General features: G+C 43.1%; 1 protein-coding gene across 1 annotated transcript in view; it reads left to right on the top strand.

The window, feature by feature from the left end:
• The first annotated feature begins 5,953 nt into the window (after positions 1-5,953).
• Positions 5,954-12,348, top strand: part of LOC141113399 (polycystin-1-like) — a 179,305-nt gene continuing 172,910 nt past the window's right edge. The window contains exons 1-2 of the mRNA XM_073606457.1: positions 5,954-5,975; positions 8,725-8,803. Coding sequence (XP_073462558.1) covers positions 5,954-5,975; positions 8,725-8,803 — 101 coding nt within the window. The remainder of the gene's footprint in view (positions 5,976-8,724; positions 8,804-12,348) is intronic.

The raw sequence follows: 12,348 nt of genomic DNA, 5'->3' as shown, positions 1-12,348 counted from the left end.
ATGATAAATTTATCATTATGAGGGGCTCCCACCATCCCTGTGCTGTGCTGACTTCCTGGGGTTTTTAACTTTTAGGTTCGTTAACTTTTCGTAACAATAACGAAAGTTCGTTATGATAAATTTATCCGAAGTTCGTAAATGAAATTTCGTATTTCGTACAAAATTCGTATGCATAAAAATTCGTATTTGGGATCCTCATGAATGTACGAATTTCCGGAAATTCGTACGAATTTTCAATTCGAACGAAACTAATCGCACATGTCTAGTAAACATGCGTGAGGGCCGACCATTTTGCCTGACATTCTTTGAACCGTTAAAATGAAATGCAAATTAACTAATACACTGCCCAACAAGAATTCTCTTGCCTTTGTGGCTGTGTGTGGTGAAGAGTCTAATGCTGCGTACACACGATTGCACATTCCGACAACAAAATCCATGGATTTTTTCCGACGGATGTTGGCTCAAACTTGTCTTGCATACACACGGTCACACAAATTTTATCGGAAATTCCGAACGTCGAGAACGCGGTGACGTACAACACGTACGACGAGCCGAGAAAAATTAATTTCGCTAGCCAGTGCGGCTCTTCTGCTTGATTCCGAGCATGCGTGGAACTTTGTGCGTTGGAATTGTGTACACCCGATCGGAATTTACGACAACGGATTTTTTTTGACGGAAAATTTGAGAACCAGCTCTCAAATTTTGTGTGACGGAAATTCCGATGGAAAATGTCCGATGGAGCCTACACATGGTTGGAATTTCCGACAACAAGCTCCCATCGAACATTTTCCGTCGGAAAATCCGACCGTGTGTACAGGGCATAAGGATGAGCTCAGGCATGTTATTTGGATATACCGTATTTATCGGCGTATAACACGCACCTTCACTTTAAGGGGGAAGTTTCAGGAAAAAACGTATATTGCTTCACAGTTCTTTATTTAAAATTTAATGGTCAGTGCCCATCTGCAGACTCACCATTGCCATGAATGCAGCCTCTGAATGCAGCCTTACCATTGCCATCAGTGCAGTCTGATCGATGCCCATCTGCAGCTTCGGAGGGGACAGGGAGGGGGGCGGGACGAACGCCAACAGATTACATACAGGAGAATCTCCTGTTTACTCGGCGGCCTCTTTAATACAAAGTCCCGCCTCCTATGATAGACAGAACAGTCATCCAATGCCAGCCCAGGAGATGGGACTTCCTATTATAGAGGCCGCCGAGTAAACAGTAGATTCTCCTGTATGCAATCTGACGGCTCTTGTCCTGCCCCCTCCCTGTCCCCTCCGAGGAACGATAAATATGGTATATATCTTTTGTGGCCCCCCCAAAGAATCCCAGAGGGCCACAAAAGATATATATATATATCCAAACTACCAGTTTGGCTATACAGTGGGGACGGAAAGTATTCAGACCCCCTTAAATTTTTCACTCTTTGTTATATTGCAGTCATTTGCTAAAATCATTTAAGTTAATTTTTTTTTTCCTCATTAATGTACACACAGCACCCCATATTGACAGAAAAACACAGAATTGTTGATATTTTTGCAGATTTATTAAAAAAGAAAAACTGAAATGTCACATGGTCCTAAGTATTCAGACCCTTTGCTGTGACACTCATATATTTAACTCAGGTGCTGTCCATTTCTTCTGATCATCCTTGAGATGGATACCCTAATTGTACCACTTTGAGATGCAAAAATCTGAAACAATCAAACCACCAGGGTGGTTAATGGCATCCCAGTCTTAGTCCGTAGGGTTCAATATTGAGTTGGCCCACCCTTTGCAGCTATAACAGCTTCAGCTCTTCTGGGAAGGCTGTCCACAAGGTTTAGGAGTGTGTCTATGGGAATGTTTGACCATTCTTCCAGAAGTGCATTTGTGAGGTCAGGCACTGATGTAGATGAGAAGGCCTGGCTCACAGTCTCCGCTCTAATTCATCCCAAAGATGTTCTGTTGGGTTGAGGTGCAGGCCAGTCAAGTTCCTCCACCCCAAACTCACTCATCAATTCCTTTATGGACCTTGCTTTGTGCACTGGGGGCAGTCATGTTGGAACAGGAAGGGGCCATCTCCAAACTGTTCACGCAAAGTTGGGAGCATGAAATTATCCAAAATGTCTGGGTATGCTGATGCCTTAAGAGTTCCCTTCACTGGAACTAAGGGGCCGAGCTAAACCCCTGAAAAACAACCCCACACCATAATCCCCCCTCCACCAAATGATTTGGACCAATGCACAAAGCAATGACCATAAAGCTATGGATGAGCGAGTTTGGGGTGGAGGAACTCGACTGGCCTGCACAGAGTCCTGACCTCAACCCAACAGAACACCTGAATTAGAGCGGGGACTGCGAGCCAGGCGCCCAGTCCAACATCAGTGCCTGACCTCTCAAATGTGCTTCTGGAAGAATGGTCAAACATTCCCATAGACACACTCCTAAACCTTGTGGACAACCTTCCCAGAGTAGTTGCAGCTGTTATAGCTGCAACGGGTGGTCCGACTCAATATTGAACCCTACGGACCTAGACTTGGATGCCATTAAAGTTCATGAGCGTGTAAAGGCAGGTGTCCCAATACTTTTGGTGTTCCCCCACGTTCCCACTGAAAAAAAGCCCTGCCTTCTCTGTTCCCAGAGAGGATAGAAGGAGAAGAAGAGAGGATATTGAAATGCGTCGGAATATGAAAAACTCTTACCCAAGTTGTTGTGCTCACAAATAATTACATGACAATAAATTTTGGATTTTTATGAATTAGTAGTTTGAATAGCTGCAAAATCCCAATCTATGCAATCTATTTATTACATACTTTAGATTATAGTAAAAGCTCAATGTATAGCAAAAAGCTGAGATTATGTTATCTTCTTTCTTATTTAAATTCCATTTATTAGCTTCTGGATTAGGTAAGAAAAGGCACCCATTTAATATGTCTGAGTCCAACACAAAAATAAACTAAAACAAAGCTTTCCTTTTATATCAAGAATTGCTTACATATTCATAAATAATTAATAATATGAACCAATAAATTATTGCTAACAGTTTTTAAAGACACTTAAATTAATTTGGTCAAAGTTCACAGAGAACTGCCATGAAACTCTTGTGTATTTGGTGATATCAGTCATTCCAGATAACTTTTTTGACAGATTAATTGTACCGCCATTCAAGCCTACGTCAAGAAAGTAAACATTTTTTTCCCCTCAGGAAAGATCATGTTTTTTAAAGAGCTATTTAAACTGCGTTGTATTCCAACAATATAAATGTCCTGCACAGCGGGGTTGATTTATTAAAGGAATATTAGAATATTGCCTTAGCCGTCGATTGTTACAGAAATTTTGGAGTTAAGGGATACGTACTTATTTTTACTTAAGTAATTAAAGTGACATAAAAAATTTTTTTTTTCATAAAACAGATAATAATAATAATAATATAAAATTCCTCCTCTACGTTTTCTTTGAAAGTGTCCCCCAGCCACATTTTATATTCCCGCTGAATCTATGGAATCCTATAGGAGTCCCCTCTAATATATGGAGCAATTGAGTCTTGTAGGAGTCCCATCTACTACATTGAGCTATGGAATCCCATAAGGAGTCCTCTCTACTAAATGGAGCTATGGAGTCTCGTAGGAGTTCCCCCTAACAAATCGAGCTTTGGAGTCCTACAGGAGTCCCCTCTACTACATGGAGCTCTGGAATTCCTTAGGAGTCCCTTCTACTATTTGGAGCTATGGAATCCTTTAGGAGTCCCCTATAGTAAATGAAGCTAGGGAGTGCCGTAGGAGTCCACTCTACTACATAGGGCTATGAAGGCCCATAGAAGTTTTCTCTACTACATGGAGCTATGGAGTCCTGTAGGAGTTCCACTCTGTACTAAAACTGTACATGCAGTATTCTGAAGGCTGCACACACAAGCAGCATGAGAGGAACACAGAGCAGCAGAGTGTAATAGTCCAGATTAAAATCAGATGGCACACAACTCAATGGGACATTGACTTTATACCAAGTTCTTCTCCAGTTACCGGATTCAACAACTACGACACTGGACTGTCTCCCAGTTTCCATATTCCTTTTTGGCCCCATGCAGACAATTTTATTCTCTCTGTCATCCTTTCTGGGTGATAAAAAATAATCATTGAAGATCTAAACCTTTCATAAAAGCTTTAACAATTTAATTTCAGAAGTTCATTCATTTTAAATATACTTTTAATGGTTTATAACCATGGTTTATATTGATTTTCATTAAAGTAATGCCTAGTGATCCTGCCATAAAGGTTCAGGTATGTTCAGACACTTCCTGTTAAGGGGTGACAACTGTCTCCCAATTGTGCTCCTGGGATGCCACCTTGTCACATGGTGGAGACTACAAACTGCCATGCTGACACACATTGCACCGTCATGGTCCAGAATTGGTCAGTCCATAGTAGCACCATGAAGTTGACACTGGAATGATTGCATGCAGACAGGAAGTGGTTAAATGCAACTGGTGGAGATAAGCAGTACTGAGATTCAACAGAATCTATGGCCCTTCAGTTTTTCAGGAACTACAATTCCCAGCATGCTTAGTCATGTCTGTGACTGTCAGAGTTTTACAATGCCTCGTGGGACATGTAGTTCCGTAACAGCTGGAGGGCTGTCGTTTAGAGATCCCTGGTAGGCAGTATGTTACGGGGGAAAAAAACATGGCAATTGCTTATGATACATTCTACTTTAGTGAACTAGATGTCATCAAGTTACATTTTAGATCTACTTTTGGAGGACTGTTTGGTTGCTATGGCCAACAAACTATTTTTTTTCTTCAGATGCTTTGTTTAATAAAGAGTGTGATAGCAATAAACTCCAAATGATGTTTCTGAAAGGAAGTGAACAGTCACTATGGAGTTGTGAAAGCATTTCTCCACCATCCAAGAATGACTGGCAAGAATACTGCTGGCCCTAGCTTCAATGGCGTCCCTTTGTTCATCTTCATTATCTGCTGAGGCAGCAGCATGGAGTTATTAGAGTGGAAGATTGAACTTAGTTAACCTGTATATATTTTTTTTTTTTAGCCACGTTTAAGTGTGTGAGAGTGCCATAGTACACTCTCATGTCGGCATGACTATTTTAACGTTGTCCTCCGTGCTCCACCAAAATGTTGGCACCACTCCAGTTAATTTTTAACCATGCTGCTTGAATCCCCCACCTCTCTTCTTGCTCCTTTCTGTCAGACTTTCTATTGACAGACAATTACTAAAAGATCCAGTTTAAACTAATGACTCTATGCTTTTTCCCCTTGTTAATTTCCAGATACCATTTCAAGATCAACCTCCTTCCTTTTCTGCTTCTTTACTTTAGCCATGACTTCAATTTCTGTATTGAGAACTTCTCAAGTTCTTTTCCTTCTGGTTTTGAATAGATCAGATTTTGGAGGATGAACTGTATTCAGAGCTGGCATCATAACAAGAAAATAGATGGCAATGCCTTTCTCAAAAAAAGTATGTGCCTCCAGCTCAGGGCCATCTTTAACGCAGGGCAAAACGGGAAGTTGCCCTTGGCCCAGTCATTGTTGTGGGGCCCAAAGCAGCTGCCCCTCGAGCCTTTGCCAGTGGTGGAACTACACCACTTTTCCAGGGTCCAGAGTTAAATAGCAGACAAACTCCTGAGGCTTGTAGAGGAGGGGACAATCCTATTACTCCATCCACAGTACATAGCGTCTTAGTCTTGTCTCCCGGGAGACAGGTAGTCTTGTTTTTATGGTATTGGTGAGAAGGCGTGGTCTCGATGTTTTAGAGGTTTCGCAGGATTGGTTTGCTGCATTTCAGAGATGACAGTCTTCGGTGCCCTGGTTCTTTGTAAATACCGATCCGGGTAGTCTGTGTGGGAAGGAGAGGGAGGTGGGAGTGCTGTGCTAGGCTGTCCAGGGTTGCTTGGGTGGTGGATCGGTTTCTCTTCCTGGTCCGGGGAAGTCTCTTCCGTGTCTCTACCGGGATGGAGCACAACACCAGCCAAGGTAATTAATGACAGGAGGCCGGTATGGGGCGAGGCGGAAGGGGAGTTAAGGGGAATTCCTGCACTGCCAGCCTCATCTATGGGGCTCCACCAGGCAAAGAGTGTGGCCAAAGGGGTCTTGGTGATTGGAGAGGGGCTGAAGGTGGGGCTATTGGAATAAGATGGCTTTGGGTGGTATCTATATGGAGAGGGGAGTGACATTTGGGCTTGGAGTTATGTAAAGTAGAGGGGGGTTTGTAGGTGGGGCTATGAAGAGCTGAGTGGAGTTTGGTGTGGGGCTATGGAAAGGGAGCTTTGTGTGCTCGGCTATTGAGAGTAAAGGGGCCCAAGAAAATGTTTGCCCAGGGTCCAATCAATATTAACAGCCCTGCTCCACCTACATATCCTTTATATAGCTTTTGTTGTTATTACTGGTCTATCAAGAGTGCCCACACATTCAAGAATAACTGAACTCATAAAGTATGATGATTTGCTATGTAATGTTTCATCTAGAAACATTGTGCCTAAAGAGTTTCCTGAAAGACCTTTTTGTCTGCAATTACTCCCTAAAAATAGAAGTTTACTTCCTGGTATGTGAGCATGCCTAGGCACTTCTGTGCCTACAGCCACATAGCTGTATATCTGCAGTGTTAGATCTTTGCCACTGCTGCCTCTTTTAGTCCCAGGAGATTTGGGGTGAGATTTACTAATCTCCCTACTGTGCCAATCACTGTTCCCCTTGCTGGAGGCTCTGACAAGAGGAAGCAAAGCTCTGTCATTACCAATACCAAGATGGCCACAGACACACAGAAAAACAGTGCAAAACAATGCATGGTAAGTCTGTAAAGGGAAAAAATATCAGCTGCAGGGAGACCACAGATATTGCTGATAACTGGTCCTTGCCCCCTATCTTCCTTTTTTTGAGCAGAGCTTCCAGAGATCATTACCTCTTGAAAGCTACAATTCCCCTCCCCCTCTGGTCTGTGCCTGCAGCCAGCTTTCCATGGAGTATAAAAATGCATGAACAACAGTGACCTTAAAGCGGAGTTCCACTCAAAAGTGGAACTTACGCTCATCTCCCCCCCGCCCCTCCGGTGCCACATTCTGCACCTTTCAGGGGGGAGGGGGGAACAGGTACCTGTTTTGACAGGTCCCCCTTCCCCACTTCCAGGGAGACAGCGCCACGGCACCGGTCCTCAGAAGTTCGCCCCCCCTCCTCCTTTCGCCGGGCCAATTAGAAGGCGCAGCTCACTTCGCGCATGCGCAGTAGGGAACCTACTGTGAAGCACAAAGGCTCCATTGCAGGTGAGATACTGTATCTTACTGTATCTAGGTTCTGTAGTGATTCATTGCTGTCCCCTTTTTCAGCTCACGCAGACCAGTATTTCAGTCGCCTAGAGGTGTGTGTGTGTGTGTGGTAGGGCGGACGATTTGTGGAATGCACGGTCTGCCTTATCTGTTCTTTGGATTAAGGAGATTGTGTTGCCTGATGGTGCAGGGGCCGGCTTTAATGTACAGAATTAATTTTGGAATATTTTGAATCATTTGCAGAAGTTGCTCAATGATGAATCCAGCATTCCAGTTTTCAGGTGTGGTGGTAGGTGGGGTGCAGCAATAATTCATACAGTCAGGTGCAATGGAAAACTTGTGTTTAAATAATGCAGCAACAGTTCACAATAAATCCAGTGGAAAGGCTGCCCAATTGGGTGCAACAAGCGTTTTCAGTAATGTGAAGATAAGCCAGATTGAGAGTGTCCGTTAAGAGAGCAGAATGGGGCCTGGCGGTCTCGTGCCCAAGCAGGATGAAGCCCAGACGAATTGCGACCCTACGTTTATCCCTCCTCGTCAGGAACCTTTTCCTACCACTAGTACTGTCCCTAACAGACGAAGTACCTACACTACCCACTCGCAAACCCGGGAGCCAGGGTCTTAAATATACTCTGTCTGACCCAAGATGGCTGCCAGAGTCACATGGGATGGCAACATCCAACCAGATGGTTTCCCCAGTGACCCAGGAAACCATAGAGAAATGATGTTCCTCTTGACTTTCTCTCCAGCTGCAAGACCACTAGCAGTGGAAAAAGTAGACTGCACCTGCCTACACTGTATTCAAAGGAGTCTGCAATGACTTGAGTTTTGTTTAAAAATTGTGAGGGATTACATCATAGGTGTATGGAGACTTCTCCATCTCACTCGGTTGCTATAGGGTGTAAAGTGTACATTTGCTATTAGGGGACGATAGTAATATCTGCCCTCCCATATTGGGTTTATATAGGTGCCCCATTAAGACATTTTTAAAGTGTTTTTCTAAAGTATTTTGAGACTCGATTGCATTTTATACTGGCTGGAGCGATTTTTTTCGGTTCTCTGAAGTTCCTGACTGTATAGTCATGATTAAGAGTTGAGGTAGCGTGAAACGCGTTGACTTACCTTATAGTCCTCACAGTGCCATAGTGCTGTATTTGCATGTTTTTAGAAGTTTAATAAAGTTGGATGTTTTTTGGAAAGCAGCGGTCTGGATCTTAGGACTTTACATTAAATGCAAAGTTGACAAACTGGGCTGGTACCTGAACACAGAAAGGGTATGGAGAATAGTGGCGGCTAGCCCACCCGGAGCTTGCTAGATTTGTGGGATAGTTGAGGATGGGGCTTAACTCCAAGTCACAGAAAAAGTCAATGCCTCAGTGGCACATTGTCAGGAACAGGGGTGGGGGAATTGCATTTATATCCTAACTCAAGCCAAAACCTTTTTTCTTTATTTCTGGATTCAGTTTGGAAGGTTAGATCTTCTGTCAGAAGAGCCAATGAGCCATCAAGCCCCAACGCTGTCCATTACTTTGAAGTAGTAAGGTTCGTAACTCCACGTGATCTCTTTGGCCGGCAAAGGCACTTCGTTCTGGGTTTTAGGGAAATTATGCTGTTTGCACAAAATGTACGTGGCAATTGTTTTTTACAACAGGATTAAGGGTGGCTGTGACTAATACATGGCTGTACTCGGCATTAGGCACACTAAGGCCAGTAACAGCCGCTTATTACTGATGTTCCTTGTATGGATACATTTTAACACTTTGAGATGCTCCTGATTAACAATGAGAAAAAATGATTTTTCTTTTGCTACTTAAATGAATTATTATTTTGGTGGTGTCTAAAAATGACTGTTAACTGTATATCAATATATATAGATATAGATATAGATAGATAGATAGATAGATAGATAGATAGATAGATAGATAGATAGATAGATAGATAGATAGATAGAAGTGTGTACACCCCTCACATTTTTTGTAAATATTTTATTCTATCTTTTCATGTGACAATACTGAAGAAATGACACTTTACTACAATGTAAAGTAGTGAGTGTACAGCTTGTATAACAGTGTAAATTTGCTGTCCCCTCAAAATAACTCAACACACAGCCATTAATGTCTAAACCGCTAGCAACAAAAGTGAGTACACCCCTAAGTGAAAATGTCCAAATTGGGCCCAAAGTGTTATTATTTTCCAGCACTGCCTTAACCCTCTTGGGCACGGAGTTCACCAGAGCTTCACAGGTTGTCACTGGAGTCCTCTTCCACTCCTCCATGACGACATCACGGAGCTGGTGGATGTTAGAGACCTTGCGCTCCTCCACCTTCCATTTGAGGATGCCCCACAGATGCTCAATAGGGTTTAGTTCTGGAGACATGCTTGGCCAGTCCATCACCTTTACCCTCAGCTTCTTTAGCAAGGCAGTGGTAGTCTTCGAGATGTGTTTGGGGTCATTATCATGTTGGAATACTGCCCTGTGGCCTAGTCTCTGAAGGGAGGGGATCATGCTTGGCATCAGTATGCAACAGTACATGTTGGCATTCATGGTTCCCTCAATGAACTGTAGCTCCCCAGTGCCAGCAGCATTCATGCAGCCCCAGACTATGACACTCCCACCACCATGCTTGACTGAGGCAAGACACATTTGTTCTGCCACACACGCTTGACTCCATTTGAACCAAATAAGTTTATCTTGGTCTCATCAGACCGCAGAACATGGTTCCAGTAATCCATGTCCTTAGTCTGCTTGTCTTTAGCAAACTGTTTGCGGGCTTTCTTGTGCATTATCTTTAGAAGAGGCTTCCTTCTGGGACAACAGCCATGCAGACCAATTTGATGCAGTGTGCAGTGTATGGTCTGAGCACTGACAGGCTGACCCCCCCCCCCCCCCACCCCTTCAACCTCTGCAGCAATGCTGGCAGCACTCATATGTCTATTTCCCAAAGACAACCTCTGGATATGACGCTGAGCATGTGCACTCAACTTCTTTGGTCGATCACGGCGAGGCCTGTTCTGAGTGGAAAATATCCTGTTAAACCACTGTATGGTCTTGGCCACCATGCTGCAGCTCAGTTTCAGGGTCTTGGCAATCTTCTTATAGCCTAGGCCATTTTTATGTAGAGTAACAATTTTTTCAGATCCTCAGAGAGTTCTTTGCCATGAGGTGCCATGTTGAACTTCCAGTTACCAGTATGAGAGAGTGAGAGCGATAACACCAAATTTAACACACCTGATCCCCATTCACACCTGAGACCTCGTAATGTAACACTTCAATTTGTCAGTGTGTTGTGGTAGTGGATGAATGTGGTGCCATTTATTCAGTGCACATTTGTAGTAGTGGGCGATAAACCATTGCCTTACTGTACAACAAAATTGATACATTTCTACCCTTTTCAAAAATGTAATAAATGCACTCACAATATTAATGTAGCAATAACTCTCGGTGGAGCTGCTGGTTTAAGCGGGTCTGTTACCTTCACTTTGCTTCCCTTGGTTTCACCTGCACCGGGTCTAGGGGTTCCGTTGAGTTTACTGCCAGGCGACACACGCACCAACACTGGAGTACGTTTTCAATGCTTTATTGAACAAACAAACTTTAAGAAGTAGCAGGAAAGAGGTGGAAAAGGAAACTTCCAGGAGAGACTCAAATATCTTCTTAAAGAATCTTAGCGACAAATGTCCTGGTAGAATATAGGTATATGGAATGCGCTCCCCTCGTGGGACACACTCCTTGCTCGTCTGGATAGGCCTCTCTCACCGGTCTAGCAGCCAGCACGTAGCACGAATTAAAAGTCTCTGCCACAGACTTGTTTGGGGGGTAAATCCGCACGATCCTCTGCCACAGGATGTATCAGATTTCTCTAGAATAAAAGTCAGTCACAGTGCTTGAACCTTTAAGCCGAACCGGCAACACTATGCTGTATGGTTACTTCTTTTGCATACGTCCTCCAACCGAGTCACCAGGCCCCTCTGTAGACCAGCTCACCGCGTGATCTCTCCAAGACGGGTCCTCCCCTGGGATCTCCTCGGTTGTCCAGCTTCGTCACACAGGACCGACAGCTCAGGACCATTCCTCGGCGGCGGTGGTAGGCCCCAGACAAGCCTCTGGACCCACGTAAAAACTTGTATTTTGGGTGCAATCGACAGGCTATTTCATTGTTTGGCTTCATTCACACACAAGCATACCAATCTGCATGGGATGGACATGCGTTTTGAAATATATTTTTGTGTGTGGGTATATATAGATTTATATCATTTTATATACAGTAAATGTAAATATGTACTGTATATAATTGATATATAGTGTGTGTGTGTGTGTGTGTATATATATATATATATATATATATATATATATATATATATATATATATATACACACACACTATATTTTCAAAAGTATTGGTACACCTGCCTTTACGCTTTATAACAGCCACCTTCTATGCATCTAGCTGAAATGTTTAACTCTTCCTGTGATGCGTAGATTAAGGTTCCTCAGAACACCCCCCATGTTGAGGAATGATAATTTATGTTCCTTTTTACAATTAGGAGCATACTATCATTGACAGTCTTTAGTCTCCCAGTAAGGATTGGGAACCAACATGATTGGTTGTGAAATGATGATCACATGGCTTTGTTTGTAAACAGTTGTCACAGTGACAGTATTTTTTTTCTGTGCCCTTGCTGAAACAAATCCAAAATCATTATAAAATTTTTTTCAGAACATCATAGACAGCACTGGCATACCTCTTCTAGCCCGAAACAAGTTAGGAGGCGATTATGTAGTAAACAGTTGTATTATTCCGAGGATGATTATTATATGTCTAAAGCTATGTTGTAAATGGTGAACTTTGAGCGGCATTATTGTTCTGCAAAGAGATCAGTTTTCTTTTATGACCTTTAATGAAACTCACATGTGCCCTTTCTATAATGACGTATCTCCCTTAAAGTGGACCTGTGCTTTAATCACGGAGGTTGATTAGTCACGGAGGTCCACTTAAACTGTGGAGCCTGCATTCACTATATATGGTCTCCCACAATACACAGAACATGGAGATGCAATTATTTTAGTAAATATAAACTGCTAAATA

Source organism: Aquarana catesbeiana, linkage group LG12 (assembly GCF_042186555.1).
Source record: "Aquarana catesbeiana isolate 2022-GZ linkage group LG12, ASM4218655v1, whole genome shotgun sequence".
Taxonomy (NCBI): domain Eukaryota; kingdom Metazoa; phylum Chordata; class Amphibia; order Anura; family Ranidae; genus Aquarana; species Aquarana catesbeiana.
This window is presented reverse-complemented; position numbering and strand designations above follow the sequence as displayed.